The sequence below is a fragment of the Rhinoderma darwinii genome, chromosome 2 (genome assembly GCF_050947455.1).
Source record: "Rhinoderma darwinii isolate aRhiDar2 chromosome 2, aRhiDar2.hap1, whole genome shotgun sequence".
Lineage (NCBI taxonomy): Eukaryota > Metazoa > Chordata > Amphibia > Anura > Rhinodermatidae > Rhinoderma > Rhinoderma darwinii.
This window is the reverse complement of record NC_134688.1, coordinates 186155861-186176714: the sequence shown is the minus strand read 5'-3', so window position 1 is coordinate 186176714 and position 20854 is coordinate 186155861. Positions and strand designations below refer to the sequence as shown.

The 20854-nt window shown below is 42.5% G+C and overlaps 1 protein-coding gene across 4 annotated transcripts in view; it reads right to left on the bottom strand.

Annotated features, from left to right (window-relative positions):
• LOC142740892 (uncharacterized) overlaps positions 1-20854 on the bottom strand; it is a 61114-nt gene that overhangs the window by 20242 nt on the left and 20018 nt on the right. For 3 of the 4 annotated variants that reach the window (XM_075850316.1, XM_075850313.1, XM_075850314.1), the window contains exon 2: positions 2184-2370. In XM_075850316.1, coding sequence (XP_075706431.1) covers positions 2184-2366 — 183 coding nt within the window. In that variant the 5' untranslated portion in view covers positions 2367-2370. Of the gene's footprint in view, positions 1-2183; positions 2371-6665; positions 6719-20854 lie in introns of those variants that run through there. The other variant, XM_075850315.1, reaches the window with a different exon arrangement.

Here is a 20854-nt window from a genome sequence, read left to right as displayed (position 1 = left end):
TGTGCTGTCCGAGTGTTAAACGGATTGCATACGGCCTGAACACTGACACGTTTAAGTCAATGGGCTTATTTACACGTCTGATTTTCCGCATTGAACATCGCTCTGTGACGAGAAAATCACAGCATTCACTATTTTGGTTTGATTATCTCTTTAGACGTCCCCATTCAAGTCAATGGGTCTGTGAAAAACTCGGACAGCACACTGATGCTATTTGAAAGCGGTCCTTTTTTTCCACTGATGGGCTGGTAGTCGACGTAGAAAAAAAAGAGACCTGCTTTTTTGACAGGTGTGAAAAACTGATGGTCATTGATGCTACACGGACATTAAAAACTGACACATGGAACACACTCGGACACAATACTGAGTCGCATGTAAAATCGTCCGTTTTTCCCTGATGAAATACAGATGAGTTTTGAAATGCTCGTCTAAATACAGCCTTAATAAATGAGGATAAAATGTATTTACAGCTTTTCTTGCCTGTATTCTTTTTTAAAGTGAGAAGACAAAAGTTGCACATTTTGAGAATTTTTAACATTTTAACAGTATTTCCATTATCTCAAGCCAGTAAGCACACACGGAGTATTTTGACAAGCTTTTTGGAGCGGAAACCGCTCCGCAAAACTTCTAAAAAACCGGCCGAAAATGCCTCCCATTGATTTCAATGGGAGGCGGGGGCGGTTTTCTCCCGTGAGCAGTAAAACCGCCTTGCGGGAGAAAGAAGGGGCATGCCCTATATTCGCGCGTTTACGCCTCTGAACTCCCATTGACATCAATGGGAGGCAGAGAGAGCGTATTTTTCAGAGTTTTTTGCCCGTAGCACTCAATGGCCACGGGCAAAAAACACAGTGAAAAACACGATGAAAATTGCGTCAAATGACGTGCAGGAAGGGCAAAATCTGCCTCAAAATCCCAAACGGAATTTTGAGGCAGAATTTTTCTCCTGTAAAAAAACTCCACGTGAACACAGCCTAAGGGCGGGTTCACACATAGCGGAATTTCACTTAAATTCCGCTGCGGACACTCCGCAGCGTTAATCCGCAGCGGAGCCGTTTCTCCATTGACTTTCACTTTAATTTAGCAGTGTTCGTTTACACGATGCGTACAATTCCGCTGCGGAGCATAGGCTGCGGAGCGGAATTTGGTGTCCGCAGCATGCTCTGTCTGTTGCGGAGCAGTGGCGGACTCATGGCGGAATTTCTCCATTGACTTCAATGGAGATTCAAAGTTCCGCAATGAAGTCCGCAGCTGTCATGCACATGTCATGTGTGCTGCGGATGCGTCTTGCTTTTTTAACTTGACATTTCTTCATTCTGGCTGGACCTATGTATTTCTAGGTCTACAGCCAGACTGAGGAAGTCAATGGGGCTCCCGTAATGACGGGAGCGTTGCTAGGAGACGTCTGTAAATAGTCACTGTCCAGGGTGCTGAAAGAGTTACGCGATCGGCAGTAACTGTTTCTGCACCCGGGACAGTGACTACCGATCTCAATCTACATGTATCTGTAAAAAAACATATAAGTTCATACTTACCGAGAACTCCCTGCGTCTGTCTCCAGTCCGGCCTCCCAGGATGACGTTTCAGTGTAAGTGACGGCTGCAGCCAATCACAGGCAAAGCACAGGCTGCAGCGGTCACATGGACTGGCGCGTCATCCAGGGAGGTCGGGCTGGATGCCGAAAGAGGGACGCGTCACCAAGACAACGGCCGGTAAGTATGAAAATCGTTTCCTTTCACTAGGGAAAGTGCTGTCCCTTCTCTCTATCCTGCACTGATAGGGAGAAGGGAAGCACTTTTCCCGCAGTCTGCAGCAGCTAGTCCGCATCAATGTACTGCACATTTTGTGCAGATCCGCTGCAGAATCTGCAACGCAGATTCTGTGCGGCATCGATGCGGACAGTTGCGGAGGAATTCCGCCATGTGTGGTCATGCCCTAAGGAAAACTACTAGACAATAGTAAAGCCTTTGCTTTACTGGATTATGAATGGTTGCAGTTACAGACCTCCTGTGAGATGGGTTTCTATGCTGGGTGCCCAGAGTCATCAGAAGGGCAACCAATCACAATTCATATTTAAATTTTTATAGCACAAGTAAAAAAATGTATGGAATATTTTGAATGGTCGCTATCCGGTCTGGTGATTTCTCAATGGAAAATAAAAGTTTTATTCCAGCAGAATGCATTATTACCTCCATTCTGTTACACACTTGAAGAACCCGCAAGACGTTCCTACAGACATGATCAATGGTTGTGTTCCCAAAACAGCATGTTATTCCTAGGACCTCAACTTCTGGTGCTGCAAGGGCCATCATCAAAGCCTGAGCATCATCCACACCACAGTCCACATCTACTAGAAGCAGTTTCTTGGTCATATTCCTGTAACAAGGACAATATCAGATTATTTTACGTCACACAAAGCATTACAGCTGAATGTTACATTTATACAATCTCACAGAATAAATGAATCATTCTGTAAACTTTGCCCGCAGCTAAAGTCAACAAGGGTGGAACTTTGCTCGACGAGAATTGTTGTTACATGTATCATTATTTGTCAGGAAGATCATGTGCTTTTTTATCCCTTGAAATACACAGTAGGTTTTTGGCTTTGGATAAGTGATAATAAAAATATCTACAAATATATAAACCAGTTGTTCGGTTTAGGTAAATAAAGTGTAATGATTGTCTAATGAAAAGTTATGCAACTTTGTAATATCTTCTTGCCATCAGTGAGTAGAAACATTTAATGGCGGAACTCTGCCACTATGTATCCAGCCTAGGAAATCCTCTGTAAACTAAACCCAGCAGCATAAAATCTCTCCTATCCTGACACCAGGGTGAGAAATCTGTACTATCTGCACTGATTGAGTAAAACAAACCCTCAGCTGTGAACACAAAGTTAGGAGAGATTTTAAGTCTCTAAATATAAACAAAAATATACACCACAGCAGGGGCGGACACACCATTGGTACAACCTGTGCAGGTGCACAGGGGCCCAGTAGGTAAGCCTACCCACAGTCACCTTAAGGCCGGGTCCCACGTAGCGTAAACGCTGCGAAATTTCCGCAACTGAATTTTGTGCGGAAATTCTGCAGCATTTACAGTAGCATCAAAGTGGATGAGATTAAGCCCTTAAGGACGCAGCCTAGTTTTTGCCCTAGGTTCAGACCCATTTTTCAAATCTGACATGTGCCATTTTATGTGGTAATAACTGTGGAATGCTTATACCTATCCATCGATTCTGAGATTGTTTTCTCGTGACACATTGGGCTTTATGTTAGTGGTAAAATTTGGTTGATATATTTAGTGTTTATTTGTGAAAAATAGCAAAATTTAGAGAAAAGTTTGAAAAAATTGCATTTTTCTGAATTTGAATGTATCTGCTTGTAAGACAGATAGTAATACCACACAAAATTGTAACTAGTTCACATTTCCCATATGTCTACTTTATGTTGGCATCATTTTTTGAACATTCTTTTATTTTTCTAAAATGTTACAAGACTTAGAACATAAGCAGCAATTTCTCATATTTTGAAGAAAATGTAAAAATACTTTTTTTTTATTTAGGTTCCAGTTCAGTTCTGAAGTTGCTTTGAGGAGCCTATATATTAGAAACCCCCATCAAACACCTCATTTTAGAAACTAGACCCCTCAAAGTATTCAAAACAGCATTTAGAAAGTTTTTTAACCCTTTGGGCGTTTCACAGGAATTTAACGCAAAGTAGAGTTGAAATTTACAAATTTCTTTTTTTTGTCAGAAAATCCTTTTTATTCATTGTTTTCCTGTAAAACAGAGGTTTTACCAGAGAATCACAACTCAATACTTATTGCCCAGATTCTGCAGTTTTTAGAAATATCCCACATGTGGCCCTAATGCGGTAATGGACTGAAACACAGGCTTCAAAAGCAAAGGAGCAACTAGTGGATTTTGAGGCCTCCTTTTTAATAGGCACCATGTCCGGTTGAAGAGGTCTTGTGGTGGCAAAACAGTGGAAACCCCCCAAAAGTGACCCTATTTGGCAAACTACACCCCTCAAGGAACTTATCGAGGGGTAAAGTGGGCATTTAGAACCCACTGTTTTTTTGCTGCATTTTGTGGAATTTGGCTGTGCAATTGAAAATCAAATTTTTCCGATAAAAGGTACAAATTTTTTACAAGGAATAAAGGAGAAAAAGCACCACAAAACATGTAAAGAAATTTCTCCCGATTATGACAATACCCCATATGTGGACATAAACTGCTGTTTGGACAAACGGCAGAGCTCAGAAAGGCAGGAGCGCTATTTGGCATGTAGATTATGCTGGATTGGTTTCTGGGCGCTGTGTTGCATTTGCAGAGCTTCTGAGGTACCAGTACAGTGGAAATCCCTTTAGGCCAGATTCACACGAGCGTGTGCGTTTTGCGCACGCAAAAAATGCGGCGTTTTGCGTGTGCAAAAGGCACTTAACAGCTCCGTGTGGCATCAGCATATGATGCGCGGCTGCGTGCTTTTCGCGCAGCCGCCATCATTATGACACTCCGTTTGGTTGTTTTTTACGAGGCGTGGTGACTAAAAAACAGCAATTCTACTATTGTTTTTATTCCTTTTTTTTTTTTTTACAGCGTTTACCGTGCGCTATAAATGACATATTCACATATACGATTAGTGGTAATACCATATGTTTATCTTTTTTTTATGTCTTATGGCGCTATCGTTTGCACAATATAATACTTTTTATAAAAATCATTTACTTTTGAAGTTGCCATATTCGAAGAGCCATAACTTTATTTTTCCATCAAGAAAGCCGTGTGAGGACTTGTTTTTTGCGTAACGAACTATAGTTTTGATCAGTACCATTTTTGGGTACATCACTTTTTATTCCATTTTTTTGCGTGGTGAAGTGACCAAAAAATTTTGATTCTGTTATGGTTTGTTATTATTAATAATAAATCGGGATAAATAACTAAATACTTTTGTAGTTCAGGCCGTTACAGACGCGGCGATACCAATTATGTATAGTTTATTTTTATTTATTTTTTAATAATAAAGGACTGATAAGGGAAAAAGGGGGATTTTTACTTTTTATTACTCTAAAACTTTTATTTTTACAGAACATTTTTTCTAACTTTATTATTTTGTCCCACTAGGTGACCTGAGGGCAGAAGGCCCTGATCGCTATTCTAATACACTGCACCACATGCGTAGTGCAGTGTATTACAGTAGTCGCTGACAGAAAGCATAGTGGGTCCTGACTTTGTCAGGACCCACTAGGCTTTCGTAGGTGGCATAGCCTGAGGACATTGTTAGGCCTCCGGTTGCCGTAGCATTCATCGCCGCCCGCTTTTATGTAGCGGAGCGTCGATGGTGGCTTAACCTCTAAGAAGCAGCGATAGCTATTGAACGCGGCTTCTAAGGGGTTAATCAGTGGTGACACCGTGATCGATCCCCGCTGAAGGAGCCACGGCAACTGCTCTACGAGACAGCAGTTGTCAAAGCTCCTGTATATGTCGGGAGGACGGCTGAAATGGCTGATCCTCCGCTGACATACTACTAGGTCATGGAGCGCGGACTATGCACTTACTATGACCTAATAGTACCTCAAGGAGTGAGAAGGCGTTAAAAAAATCTCATGCCCACGCTGCGGGGAAAAAAACGCAGCGTAAACGTTAATAAATTGACCTGACATGAATTTAATTCCGCAGCATGTCAATTTATGCTGGAAAAAATGAAAATGAAAATCCTAAAAATGGCTGCTTCCTGAAAGGGTTAAGGATGAAGGTTAAACATTTGTTTTGCACAGAAATTAGTCTTTCTACTGGTTTGAACACTTTTATCACTTGCAGGTGTTAGGCTATGTTCACATGCTTAACAAAAAATGGCTGAAAATACGGAGATGTTTTCAAGGGTAAACAGCCCCTGATTTTCAGCCATTTTTTAAGCAACTAGCATTTTTTTTACGACAATTTTTGGAGTTGTTTTTCTATTGAGTCAATGAAAAACTGCTCCAAAAATGGCTCAAGAAAAGACATCCACTTCTTTTTTTTCACGGGACGTTTTTTAACGCGCCGTTTTTACAAATGACGCAGAAAAAAAGCACTGTGGAAACACATTTTTTCCCATTTAAATCAATGGGCAGATGTTTGGAGGCGTTCAGCCTACGTATTTTTAGCAATTTTTCAGGGCGTTTACGGATCGAAAAACGGCCCAAAATAGGCCGTGTGAACATACCCTTAGAGTAATTTCTTTACTAAAAGAAGTTGATGAACGAAGTTTCGTCTCTTGGATCCAAACACTCCGCATTCAAACTTCTATTTATCTAGTGGTCCAGCTCCTGTGCTTTTTAGCCCACAATAGCCTTTTCTTTGTATTAATGGACCAAAGCAATGGTTTTCGGACTGCAACACATCCCCTTAAGCCATTGTCTTTCCTTCCTCGTTTCCTCGAGCTCTTTTGAATCTGTCCCATTTGAAACAAACTCTAATAAATTTTTCCTCCTTTTGTGGTCACTCGGGGCTGTCCAGGTCGTGGTCGATTATGTACACTTGTTTGTGGAAAAAATTGCACGCCACCTTGAGAACCCTTCTCCAGGATAGCAATTTCCCGCAGACTATGCCCTGCATTTCTCAAAGCCACTTAGGAGTTATAAATCGAAAAGCGATCTACCTTTCACTATCCATTTACGCGACCACTTACACGTTTTCAGTAGTTTACAGTATCACAATACAGGATGAGCAAGGAGTTCTTTCACTGTGTATAGTGGGGATTCAGAAGCCTGTGTAAAAGAGAAACTTTCTATGTTGCCCATAGCAACCAATCACAGCGCAGCTTTCATTTCATATTCTGCTCTTGAAAAATGAAACTTGTACTGTGATTTGTTCACACAGGTTTCATACTTATATAGTGCAAAAATATTCCACAGAGCTGTAGAGAGGTTATTACTGACTGTCCTCATTAGGGTATGTGCACACGACCAATTTTCAGGAGTAATGGAGGCATTTTACGCCTCGAATTACGCCTGAAAAGACGGCTCCAATACGTCGGCAAACATCTGCCCATTGCTTGCAACGGGTTTTACGATGTTCTGTGCAGATGAGCTGTCATTTTACGCGCCGCTGTCAAAAGACGGCGCGTAAAAAGACGGCGCGTGAAAAGACGCCCGCCTCAAAGAAGTGCATGAAAAACGCATACACTTGTCAAAACGTCTGAAATTCAGGCGAAAACAGCTCCGTAATTTCAGATGTATTTGGCGTTGCCGTGTGAACATACCCTAAGGGCTCTATTGCGCATGTCTATTGACCGTGGACAACATCTGCATGGATTTTATATGTCCTCCCTGTGTTTGCATGGGTTTCCTCACTCCAAAAACATACAGATAGGGAATTTGGATTGTGAGCCCTTATGGTATGTTCACACGGCAACGCCAAATACGTCTGAAATTACAGAGCTGTTTTCAGGAGAAAACAGCTCCTGAATTTCAGACGTTTTTACAAGTGCACTCGTTTTTCGCTGCATCTTTTACGGACGTAATTGGAGCTGGTTTTCATTGGAGTCAATGAAAAACGGCTCCAATTACGTCCCAAGAAGTGTCCTGCACTTCTTTGACGCGACCGTAATTTTACACGCCGTCTTTTGACAGCGAAGCGTAAAATGACAGCTCGTCTGCACAGAACATCGTAAGACCCATTGCAAGAAATGGGCAGATGTTTGCCGACATATTGGATCCGTAATTTCAGGCGTAATCCGATGCGTAAAACACCTCCATTGCGTCTGAAAAGAGGTCATGTGCACATACCCTGAGTGTAAGCAGTGGCAGAAATGCAAAAGATTTTTTTTTTCTGCTGTGTGTGGGGGTGAATGGGGTTTTGTAATCCCCATTCTTATTCATGGTCCTGTAGTTTGTTGCAAATTTTCAGAGCAGAAATCAGACCAAAAAATCTGCAACAAATACACCACGTGGGAGCATGCCCTAAAACTGGAGTAAAGGGTTCTGGACACAGCGGATACTTTTTCTAAGGCTGGATTCACACGAGCGTGGCGTTTTTGCACAGCTTTTCGCACAGCTGCCATCATTATGACACTCCATTTGGATGTTTGTAAACAGAAAAGCACGTAGTGCTTTTCTGTTTACATTCATCCTTTTGACAGCTGTTGCGCGAATCACGCAGTTCGCACGGAAGTGCTTCCGTGCGGCATGAGTGGTTTTCACGCACCGATTGACTTCAATGGGTGCGTGATTCGCGCAAAACGACAAAAGAACGGACATGGCGTGACTTTTTTTCAGCGCACTCACGCTGAGTAAAAATCACGCACATGTCCGCACGGCCCCATAGACTAATATAGGTCCGTTGCACGGACATAATTCCCGTTCGTCTGAATAAAGCCTAACTGCGTATAGGGGTAATTTGAATGACGCTGAGCTGTGATACCACACACAGCCAAAGGACAAGAGTGGCTTTTCACGGCGGTCACTAAGTGGCCTTATTTCGATGCATAAGCCTTTTTATGGCGTATTGCAATCAGCCCGGTACGGGTGTCCTACTCCCGGGAAGAGCGGGTGCTCGGCTGTCTGATGACACCCGGGCTCCTGCTCTAAGGCCGGGTTTCCATGTAGCGTAAGCCCTGCTAAATTCCGCAACGGAATTGTGTGCAGAAATTCCGCAGCATTTACAGTAGCCGCAAAATGGATGAGATTTAGAAAGTCTCATACCTGCGCTGCGGGGAAAAAAAAGCAGCGTAAAGTTAATAAATGGACAAGCGGTGCAGAATTTAAATCCAAAGCATGTCAATTTATGCCGCGTTTTCGTTGATTCTCTGTTGCGGGTTTTCCCCATTGAATTAAATGGGGATGCAAAACTCGCAACAGAAAGCAGTGTGTTGCGTCTTTTGCGGTGGAATCACAGGGATTCCGACAAAAAAAAAAATCGCAACTCAGCTAAAAATTTTTTTAACAATCATACTTACCAAGAACTCTCCCCTTCTTCCTGCACTCCGGCCTCCTGGGATTGCGTTTCATCACATGTGACAGGCTGCAGCGTTATGTAGTCTGCAACATCATTTTAGGAGGCCGGACTACGCACAGAAAAGAGGAAGGGGGTAAGTATCGACGTTGTTTTTTTTCCGCAGCAGAAATTCCGTACAAAAAACTGCACCACAACGTCGTGCATATCCAACCTGTGGGAACCCGGCCTAACAGCTGTAATCGGAGTTACATTTTTTCTATAAAAAGTATTTTTATTTTGTCAGTGTAAAGTGTAAAAAATTATGAAAACAAACACATATATGCTCTTGCCACGATTGGAGCGACCCGAGCAATAAAGTTAACACGTCATTTAAACAACATGGTGAACGGCATAAGATAAAACAACGACAGAATTGTTTTTTCTTTCCCTTCCCCCAAAAATTAAATTAGAGTTAACACCTGTGTCCAGGTCAAATTTTCAATTTCAGATCTGTAGTTCTTTAGTTCTTTGGAACCGCTTTGAATATCACAACTATTTTTACTTTGTTTTTTTACAAGATTTATGAGGCTTTTATTTTCTAGATTAGCTTAATTCCATGTTTTTAATTTTCATTATGAGCAGGCAAGTCACAAAAAATTTGAAAAAAAATACTTTTTTGCAATTTTTTATATATTGAACAATATTATTTGGATATATATATATATATATACACACATACACATATATATATATATATATACACACACACACACACACACACACACACACACACACACACACGCACGCACCTACAGTCGTCTTCTCCTTCCATCACCCTGGATCGCTGTGAGGGGAGAGTAAAGAGGGCTATAAGGCTATATTCACACGACGTGAAAAAAAGGGCCGCTAACAACGAATCAACTGTCAGTTTTTCATAGCTGTTTTGCATCAATGTCTCTCAAAAATTTAATCCATTTTCACTGCCATTTGCCATCCGTTTTTCATGGACGTTAAAAAAAATGGATGAATTTTATTCGTTAGGGTTTTTTTTGTCCCAGCCACCTGAAAACACCACAGTGCCCATGTAGATAGTGCCACATTGCCCACTGTAGATAGTGCCAGTGCCCACATAGATTGTGCCGATTATAGATACTGCCACAGTGCCCACAAATAGTGCCACAGTGCCCACATAGTGCCACAGTTCCCATTGTAGATATTACCCACATAGTGCCACACACAGTGCCCATGTAGATAGCGCCAGTGTCCCCAGTACATAGTGCCCATATAATGCCACAGCGCCCATGTAGATAGTGCCACACCCCCTGTATATAGCACCCCCCTGTAGACAGTACCACACCTCCTTGCAGATAGCACCATTCCCCCTGTAGATAGCACCACCGCCCTGTAGATAGCGCCACTCCCCCTGCAGATAGCGCCGTCACCCCTGTAGATTGCCAAAGGCAATAGGAGCCCGTTTTTTTCCCAACTACTTTTGACTGATAGAATTAGTTTAAATATATAAGATAATTTTATTGCTTAACAAAGGACCTACAACTTAAATTTTAAAATTACAATGCGTGCTGGCAAGTAAGGTAAGTGCACTGACTATCCTATCTATAATTGAGATTAGGTAAAAACCTGATTCAAGTGGTTTCTACTAGGTGCCAGCGACTGTGTGGCCACCCATAACTTTTTAAAAGTCCTGTGACATACGCATTGAGAGTGAATGTCTACTTAATCTCGGCCTGTACCTAATTTATAATTGTTCGGGCATGCGCAGTGTGGCCACCCGTAATTTTTTTAAATAATTTTTCTAAGTCCTGTGACATGCGCACTGAGAATAAACGAATACTTCGTCTCGGAACGTACCTTATGCAGGGCCGACCTTAGGGGTGTGTGACCTGTGCGGGTGCACAGGGTGCTGCACACTCCCAGCATGTAGGGGGCGCCACTGGGCTCTGCTCTGTCCTCCGCTCCTTGTTACACACATGGAGCAAACAGGAGCCGAGGAGTAAGAGAAGAGGAAGCTCCGCCCACAGCCCGTTCTGCAAGAAGCCTGTGATCTTGTCAGCAAGGAGAGACGGTAAGTGTCTATGTGTTTGCATGTGTATATATTCCTGTTTGTGTGTGTGTGTGTGTGTGTGTGTGTGTGTGTTTAGGGTATGTTCACATGTCTTAACAAATTACGACTGAAATTACGGAGCTGTTTTCAGGCGAAAACAGCTCCTGAATTTCAGACGTTTTTGCAAGTACTCGCGTTTTTCTCGGCGTCCATTACGGACGTAATTGGAGCGGTTTTTCAATGGAGTAAATGAAAAACGGCTCCAAAAACGTCCAAGGATGTGACATGCACTTCTTTGACGCGGGCGTCTTTTTATGCGCCGTCTTTTGACAGCGACGCGTAAAATGACACCTCGTCTGAACAGAACATCGTAAAACCCATTGCAAGCAATGGGCAGATGTTTGCAGGCGTAATGGAGCCGTCTTTTCAGGCGTAATTCGAGGCGTAAAACGCCCGAATTACGTCTGAAAACAGGCCGTGTGAACATACCCTTATGTCTCTTTGTAAGTATGTGTGTTCAATATTAAAGTAGATCAGATAAAATGAGGATATCTATGCTGCCCACTATATACCCTGCTGCCCCTCATATAATCTGCTGCCCGTATATTCTCTGCTGTTTCCTATCTATTCTGATGTCCTCTTATATACTCTGCTGTCCCCTTATATATTCTGCTGTCCCCTTATATACTCTGCTGCCCCTTATATACTCTGCTGCCCCTTATATACTCTGCTGCCCCTTATTTACACTACTGCCCCTTCTATACTCTGCTGTCCCCTATATACACTGCTGTCCTTTATATACCCTACTGCCCTTAGAAACCCTGCTGTCTCCTATATACCCTGCTGTACCCTATATATTCTGCTGTCCCTTATATACTCTGCTGCCCCTATATACTCTGCTGCCCCTTATATTCTCTGCTGTCCCTTATATACTTGACTGCTCCTTATATACTCTGCTGCCCCTTAAGGGAAACACCACATTTTCATATATGTAATCTATAAAACTTTAACCAATTCATGGCAATGAATTCTTGGAAATACACTTTTTATAGTTATCACTGTGTGTTATCTGTGGTGTTACATAAGACTGCAGGTAACATCTACTACATTATCTGTACTCAGAGCGTTGTCACTGTATGTTATCTGTGGTGTTACATAGGACTGCAGGTCAGGGGCGTAACTAGGGAACACAGGGCCGCATAGCGAGCTTTTGGCTGGGCCCCCTCCCCTGGGTGCCACACACAGCCTGGACTTGTAGATAGTGCCCCCCTGTAGACAGTGCTATACAGCCCCCCTGTAGTCAGTGCTATACAGCCCCCCTGTAGACAGTGCTAAACAGCCCCCCTGTAGACAGTGCTATACAGCCCCCCTGTAGACAGTGCTATACAGCCCCCCTGTAGACAGTGCTATACAGCCCCCCTGTAGACAGTGCTATACAGCCCCCCTGTAGACAGTGCTATACAGCCCCCCTGTAGACAGTGCTATACAGCCCCCTTTAGACAGTGCTATACAGCCCCCCCTGTAGACCGTGGTACAAAGCCTCCCCATACAGTGCTATACAGCCTTCCCCCTATGATATACTTTCAAGTATCAGAGGGACAATCGATGTGACGTGCAGCGGCAAGTTTATTTTCTTTTAAGCCACGCCTCTAATACCACCCAATCCTCACTCATACACGTCCGGTTCAGCCCCCACAGTATAATCCCCCCATAGCTGCCACCATACAGTATCATGCCCCCATACAGTATAATGCCGACACAGATGCCCCATGAAGTAAAATGCCCAAACAAATTACCCCATACAGCATAATGCCCCATAGCTGCTCCCATGCAGCATAATACCCCATAGCTTCTCCCACACAGTATTATTCCCACCATACTGCCCCCACACAGTATAATGCTCTCCATAGCTGCCCCCACACAGTATAATGCCTCCCATAGCTGCCCCCACACAGTATAATGCCTCCCATAGCTGCCCCCACACAGTATAATGCCTTCCATAGCTGCCCCCACACAGTATAATGCCTCCCATAGCTGCCCCCACACAGTATAATGCCTCCCATAGCTGCCTCCACAGTATAATACCCCCATAGCTGTCCCCACAGTATAATGCCCCTATACGGTATAATGCCCCCCATACAGTATAATGCCCCCATAGCTGTCCTACACATTATAATGCCCCCCATTGTTGCCCCATAGCTGCCGCCACAGTATAATGCCCCATACAGTATAATGCCCCCTATAGCTGTCCCCACAGTATAATGCCCCCCATAGCTGTCCCCACAGTATAATGCCCCATAGCTGTCCCCACAGTATAATGACATCCATAGCTGTCCCCACAGTATAATGCCCCCATACAGTATAATGCCCCCATAGCTGTCCCCACAGTATAATGCCATTCATAGCTGTCCCCACAGTATAATGCTCCATACTGTATAATGCCCCATTACGGTCCCCACAGTATAATGCACCCCATAGCTGTCCCCACAGTATAATGCCCCCATAGCTGCCCCCACAGTATAATGTCCCCATAGAGTATAATGCCGCCCCATATAGTAAAATGTTCCTATAGCAGCCACCATATCAGCCCCCCCTCCCTACCCAGTATAATGCCCCATAGTGCCTAATAGAAAAATAATAACATAATTACTTACCTATCCCCGTTCCCACGACGGGTGGAGGATCCTTCTCCTCCAGTCTGTGCTGTGAGTGACTTGGCACAGACCGGCGATGACGTCACTACATCGCGCCTGCCTGCGCCAAGCCGCTCACGGCAGAGAGAATGCTGGAGCACGGAGCTGTCATCTCCTTGCTCCAGCATTCAGGAAGCTGGACAAACGCTGTGAGTGCTGTGTGGCTACGGGGGCCCTGCGGGCTCCCCAGGTTTAGAATCCTGTTCGCAATTGCGACCGGTGCGTCCCCTAGAGCTACGCCACTGTATACAGTAACCTATGGCAGAGCAGGGAGATACCTCCCTTCTCTGCCATAGTGTTCAATAGTATCTGCATCCAAAGGACGCAGATACTATTGAATGTGGTGTCGCTACCGCTGTAGCAGCCATAGCGGCTGCTAGCAGAGCCTCCAGGCATGGGCCCCCTCATGCCGCAGGCCCCGTAGCAACCGCTATGGCTGCTACAGCGGTAGTTATGCCACTACTGCAGGTGAAATCTGCTACATTATCTGCACTCAGAACATTATCACTGTGTGTTATCTGTGATGTTACATAGGACTGCAGGTAACATCTACTACATTATCTGTATTCAGAACGTTATCACTGTGTGTGATCTATGCTGTTACATATGACTGCAGGTAACACTACTACATTATCTGTACTCAGAACGTTATCACTGTGTGTTATCTGTGGTGTTACATAGGACTGCAGGTAACATCTACTACATTATCTGTATTCAGAACGTTATAACTGTGTGTTATCTATGCTGTTACATAGGACTGCAGGTAACACTACTACATTATCTGTACTCAGAACATTATCACTGTGTGTTATCTGTGATGTTACATAGGACTGCAGGTAACATTTATTACATTATCTGTACTCAGAGAGTGATCACTGAGTGTTATCTATGCTGTTACATATGACTGCAGGTAACACTACTACATTATCTGTACTCAGAACGTTATCACTGTGTGTTATCTGTGGTGTTACATAGGACTGCAGGTAACATCTACTACATTATCTGTATTCAGAACGTTATAACTGTGTGTTATCCATGCTGTTACATAGGACTGCAGGTAACACTACTACATTATCTGTACTCAGAACATTATCACTGTGTGTTATCTGTGATGTTACATAGGACTGCAGGTAACATTTATTACATTATCTGTACTCAGAGAGTGATCACTGAGTTATCTATGGTGTTACATAGAACTGCACGTGAGATCTACTACATTATCTGTACTGTGTATATGTGTGCCTGTGTAGGTATATATGGTCTATATGTGAATGTGTCTTTGTGCTTGTATATATGTGCCTTTTCTGTATTTGTATATGTTCCTGTCTGTGTATTTACGTGCTTGTGTCTATATATATATATATATATATATATATATATATATATATATGTACAGTGAAGGAAATAACTATTTGATCCCTTGCTGATTTTGTAAGTTTGCCTACTGTCAAAGACATGAACAGTCTAGAATTTTTAGGCTAGGTTAATTTTACCAGTGAGAGATAGATTATATATATTAAAAAAAAAGAAAATCACATAGTCAAAATTATATATATTTATTTGCATTGTGCACAGAGAAATAAGTATTTGATCCCCTACCAACCATTAAGGCTGGGTTCACACGACCACATTAACGTCCGTAATGGACGGACGTATTTCGGCCGGAAGTCCCGGACCGAACTCAGTGCAGGGAGTCGGGCTCCTAGCATCATAGTTATGTACGATGCTAGGAGTCCCTGCCTCTCTGCAGGACAACTGTCCCGTACTGTAATCATGTTTTCAGTACGGGACAGTAGTTCCACGGAGAGGCAGGGACTCCTAGCATCGTACATAACTATGATGCTAGGAGCCCGGCTCCCTGCACTGAGTTCGGTCCGGGACTTCCGGCGAAATACGTCCGTCCATTACGGACGTTAATGTGGTCGTGTGAACCCAGCCTAAGGGTATGTTCACACGGCGGGGGTCCGTAACGGCTGAAATTACGGGGATGTTTCAGCCTGAAAACATCCCCGTAATTTCAGCCGTACCGGCATGTGCAGGCGCTTGAACGCCGCGTCAATTACGGCCGTAATTAGCGCTGCTATTTATTGGAGTCAATGAATAGCGGCTCCAATTACGGCCAAAGAAGTGACAGGTCACTTCTTCTACGCGGGCGTCTATTTACGCGCCGTCATTTGACAGCGGCGCGTAAATATACGCCTCGTGTGAACAGACAAACGTCTGCCCATTGCTTTCAATGGACAGATGTTTGTCAGCGCTATTGAGGCGCTATTTTCAGACGTAATTCGGGGCAAAAACGCCCGAATTACGTCCGTAAATAGGCCGTGTGAACATACCCTAAGAGTTCAGCCTCCTCCAGACCAGTTACACGCTCCAAATCAACTTGGTGCCTGCATTAAAGAGAGCTGTCTTAAATGGTCACCTGTATAAAAGACTCCTGTCCACAGACTCAATTAATCAGTCTGACTCTAACCTCTACAACATGGGCAAGACCAAAGAGCTTTCTAAGGATGTCAGGGACAAGATCATAGACCTGCACAAGGCTGGAATGGGCTACAAAACCATAAGTAAGACGCTGGGTGAGAAGGAGACAACTGTTGGTGCAATAGTAAGAAAATGCTTATTTCAAATACTTTATTAGATCAAATACTTATTTCCTTCACTGTATATATATATATATATATATATATATATATATATATATATATAGCATGTGTATGTCTATATATTTACGTATATGTATGTGTGTGTGTGTGTGTGTGTGTGTGTGTGTATATATTTGCCTGCATGTCTAAATATGTCTTTATGTATGTGCAGCATATTTGTACCAGCATATATGTACGTGTCCATATATGTGGTTAATTTTTGGTTTGTAAAAGGCGGCAGTAGAGAGCCCCGCACAGGGCGCCATCCAACTTAAGGCCGGCCCTGACCTTATGCACAAGTGCGCAAGCGCAGGCGTCCGCCTTTGATTGGCCACATCGCGCCGGCCCCTTATTGGACACTTTGCATGTCCATCAAGTAGGGACTAGGGCTCGTTCCTTATTCATGGCTCAGATTGGCCAGGGACACTGACACACATTCCTCCACCCTATTGGTAGCTTATAAAGAGGCGTAATTTTTCGGAGCACACCATTATTAGCCCCTAAACCGCTGAAGATGCTACGTCTGTAGCGAAACATGTCGGGTGGGGGGCTGTAACAATTCTTTTAGCTCAATGCTATCTTAGCTGGCAAATACAAATGAACATTTCATAACTTAGTAGCTGACACCTAGCAGAAACCACTTGAATCAGGTTTTTAAATAATCTCAATTATACATAGGATTGTCAGTGCACTTACCTTACTTGCCAGCACGCATTGTAATTTTAAGATTTATGTTGTAGGTCCTTTGTTAAGCAATAAAGTTATCTTATATATTTAAACTAGTTCTATCAGTCAAAAGTAGTTGGGGAAAAAACGGGCTGCTATTGCCTTTGGCGATTCTCTTTGCATTATTCTAGTTTTGTGCCCAAACTATTAGGGTCTCTAATACAATTTTTCAGTTATATATAGTGGGTTAATCACCCAATTTCTGTAGACCCCACATTCCACTGTTGGAATTCATTGTGTCTAAATGACACTTTATAATAATGGCAGTTTTTTTGGTCTCGGAAATGAAATACTGATAATCTATCTGCGGAGGCAGCGTTTGTCTTTTCCACTGACAATATTCCCCTTCATCAAGTTGATATCCAGACAGCATTCAGAGATTTGCAAAAAACATATAAATAATATATATATATATATATATATATATATATATATATATATATATATATATATATATATATATATATATATAGTTTGGAGACCTATATCCAACAAAAAATTGTATACAAGGGGTTAAATATCAATATCACACCCAACTCTCATCGCAGCAATAGCGATTTCATCAATGGTTGGGAAGCTCTGCTTACTGAAAACTCTTTACGCATGCTTCGCGATCTACTAGAGTTTGAGAAACGCGATTTTGTTGAAGTTAGCCAACAATTAGAAAAAGAGATTGGATATATTCAGGTCTTTAATAATCTGCCTAATTTCAACAATTGTGAAACTGAATTGCAAAACAATATAGAAAATCTCCAAAGCAAGATTAACCCCTTCCCGACATCTGCCATATATATACGGCGCTGCCGCGAAGGTGTTCCCGCAAACCGCAGTACAGTTACGTCGCAAGGATGGTGCGGGCTCAGAAGCAGAGCCGGCACCATCACCGCGGGGTGACAGCTGTATTATACAGCCTGCACCCTCCTATAACTGCCAGGACCGGAGCTATTCTCCGCCCCGGCTGATTAACCCCTCAGATGCTGCGCTCAATAGAGTTTTAACCCGACCGGGAACCCACCGCAATCGCTGGGTTGCTGTGGCAATCGTAGGCCAAATAATGGCGTCCGAGTCTGCTTAGTCCTCATAGGCTTGCTGTCAGTGAATAACTGACAGCGCTATTACGCTGCACTACGTATGTAGTGCAGTGTATTAGAGTAGCGATCGCGGCATCAGGCCCTCAAGTGCCCTAGTGGGACAAGTCAAGAAAGTAAAAAAAAGTTAATAAAAATGTTGTAAAGCAATAAAAACACACACGTTTCAAATAAATAAAAAAAAGCGAAACTGCTTTTTTTTCCCATAGTAAGTCTTTTATTATGGGAAAAAAACGTAAAAATTAAAAAAACTATACATAATTGCTATCGCTGCGTCCGTAACGACCCACACTACAAAACTGTTATGTAATTTATCCCGCACGGTGAACGCCGTAAAAAAAACCCATAAAAAACAACACCAGAATCTTTGTTTTTAGGTCACATCTCCTTCCAAAAAATTATATAAAAAGTGATCAAAAAGTCAAATTTACTCCAAAATAATACCATGAAAAACGACAATCCATCCCACAAAAAATAATCCCTGACACAGCTTTGTCCATGCAAAAATAAAAAAGTTATGGGTCTTAGAATATGGCGACACAGAAAACAAATGATTTTATAAAAAAAAGTGATTTTATTGTGCAAAAGCTGCAATACATAAAAAAAACTATATAAATTTGGTATCGCCGTAATCGTATCGACCCGCAGAATAAAGTTAACATGTAATTTAGGGCGCACTGTGGATGCCAAAAAAAAACGAATAAAAAACTATTCCAGAATTGCTTGTTTTTGGTAATTTCCTTTACCAAAAAATGAAATAAAAAGTGATCAAAAAGTCGTATGTGTTCCAAAATGGTACCAATAAAATCTACAGCCGGTCTCGCAAAAAACAAGCCCGAACATTGCTCAATCAACTGAAAAATAAAAAAGTTATGGCACTAGTAATGCGGTGATCAAAAAACATCTCAATGCGCAGGCCGGAGGGGAACATTCCTTCAGTTTAAGGGCCCTAGTGTTTAGGAACTAGGAAAGGGAAGGGACATAGCACATCCGCTGGAAGCGAGGGTGCCCGTATTATACCAGCGCAAAACTTTCCCAGCAAAATTTCCCAAACTACAAAGGCGAACAAGTCCCCAAAAGGTGCAGAGCGCTACAAAAGGGGGATAAGAAATAAAACCGTTTATCAGTGTGACACCGGCCTGTGCATAACGGATCGCTTCACATCGTAACACACATCTATGGATAATTGTATTATTTACCCCATTATTATACCCTCTTATTATGCCCTGATGTACTCCGCACAGATTACATATACCCTGATATACTCCGCACAGATTACATATACCCTGATGTACTCCGCACAGATTACATATACCCTGATGTACTCCGCACAGATTACATATACCCTGATATACTCCGCACAGATTACATATGCCACCACATTATAAACTGAAATACCAGCAAAACCCCAAACAGCACTACTACCAAGCGAAATCCATGCTCAAAATGGCGGTCTTTCCCTTCTTAGCCCTACAGTGTGCCCAAACAGCAATTTATGTCCACAAGGCATTAGCATACCCAGTAGAACCCGCTTAACAATTTATGGGGTAAGATTCTCTAGGGGCAATTTTCAATTTGCACCATCCACTGCGTATTAATTTCTGAAAAACACCTGTGGAGTCTAAATTCTCACTACACCCCTTGATAAATTCCTGTAGTTTCTAAAACGGGGTCACTTTTGTTTGGTACATCAGTGGTTTTGCAAATGCAACATGCTGTCCGCAAACCATTCCAGCTAAATCTACGCTCCAAAAGATAAATACCGCTCCTTTTCTTCTGAATGCTCCCATATATGTAAACCGCTGATTATAACCACATATTGGGTGTTACCGTACTCGGGAGAAATTATATGTTGGGGTGCTTTTTCTTCTCTATTCCTTGTAAAAATGAAAAATGTTGATCTAAAACTACATCTTGTTGAAAAAAAAAATATTTTTCATTTTCATGGCTTAATTCTAATTCATTCAGCAAAAAACCTTTGGGATCAAAATTTTCTCTATACCCCTAGATGATTCCTCAGGGGGTGCAGTTTCCCAAATGGAGTCACTTTTTGGGTGTTTCCACTGTACTAGTACTACAGGGGCTCAGCAAATGTGAGATGGCGCCCAGAAACCATTCCAAAATCCAAATGGTGCTCCTTCCATTCTGAGCCTTACCGTGTGTCCAAACAGACATTTATGACATGGTATTGTTTTACTCGGGAGAAATTGCTTTACAAATGTTGCAGTGCTTTTTCTCCTTCAGTCCTTGTGGAAATGAGAAAAAATAAGCTAAACCTACATTTTCTTTGAAAAAATTTAGATTTTCATTTTTACGGCCTACTTCCAATAAGTTCTGTAAAACACCTGTGGGGTCAAACTGCTCACTGTACCCCTAGATAATTTCCTCAAGGGGTGTAGTTTCCAAAATGGGGTCACTTGTTGTGGGTTTCCACTGTTTTGTCCCCTCAGGGGCTTTGCAAACGCGACATGGCCACCACAAACCATTCCTGCTAAATTTGAGCTCCAAGAGCCAAATGGCGCGCTTTCCCTTCTCAGCCCTGCCGTGTGTCCAAACAGCCGTTTATTACCACATGTGGGGTATTGTTTTACTCGGGAGAAATTGCTCTACAAATGTTGTGGTGCTTTTTCTACTTTAATTCTTTTTTAAATGAAAAAAAATTAGCTAAACCTACATTTTATTTGCAAAAAATGTAGATTGTCATTTTCATGGCCTAGTTCCAAAAATTT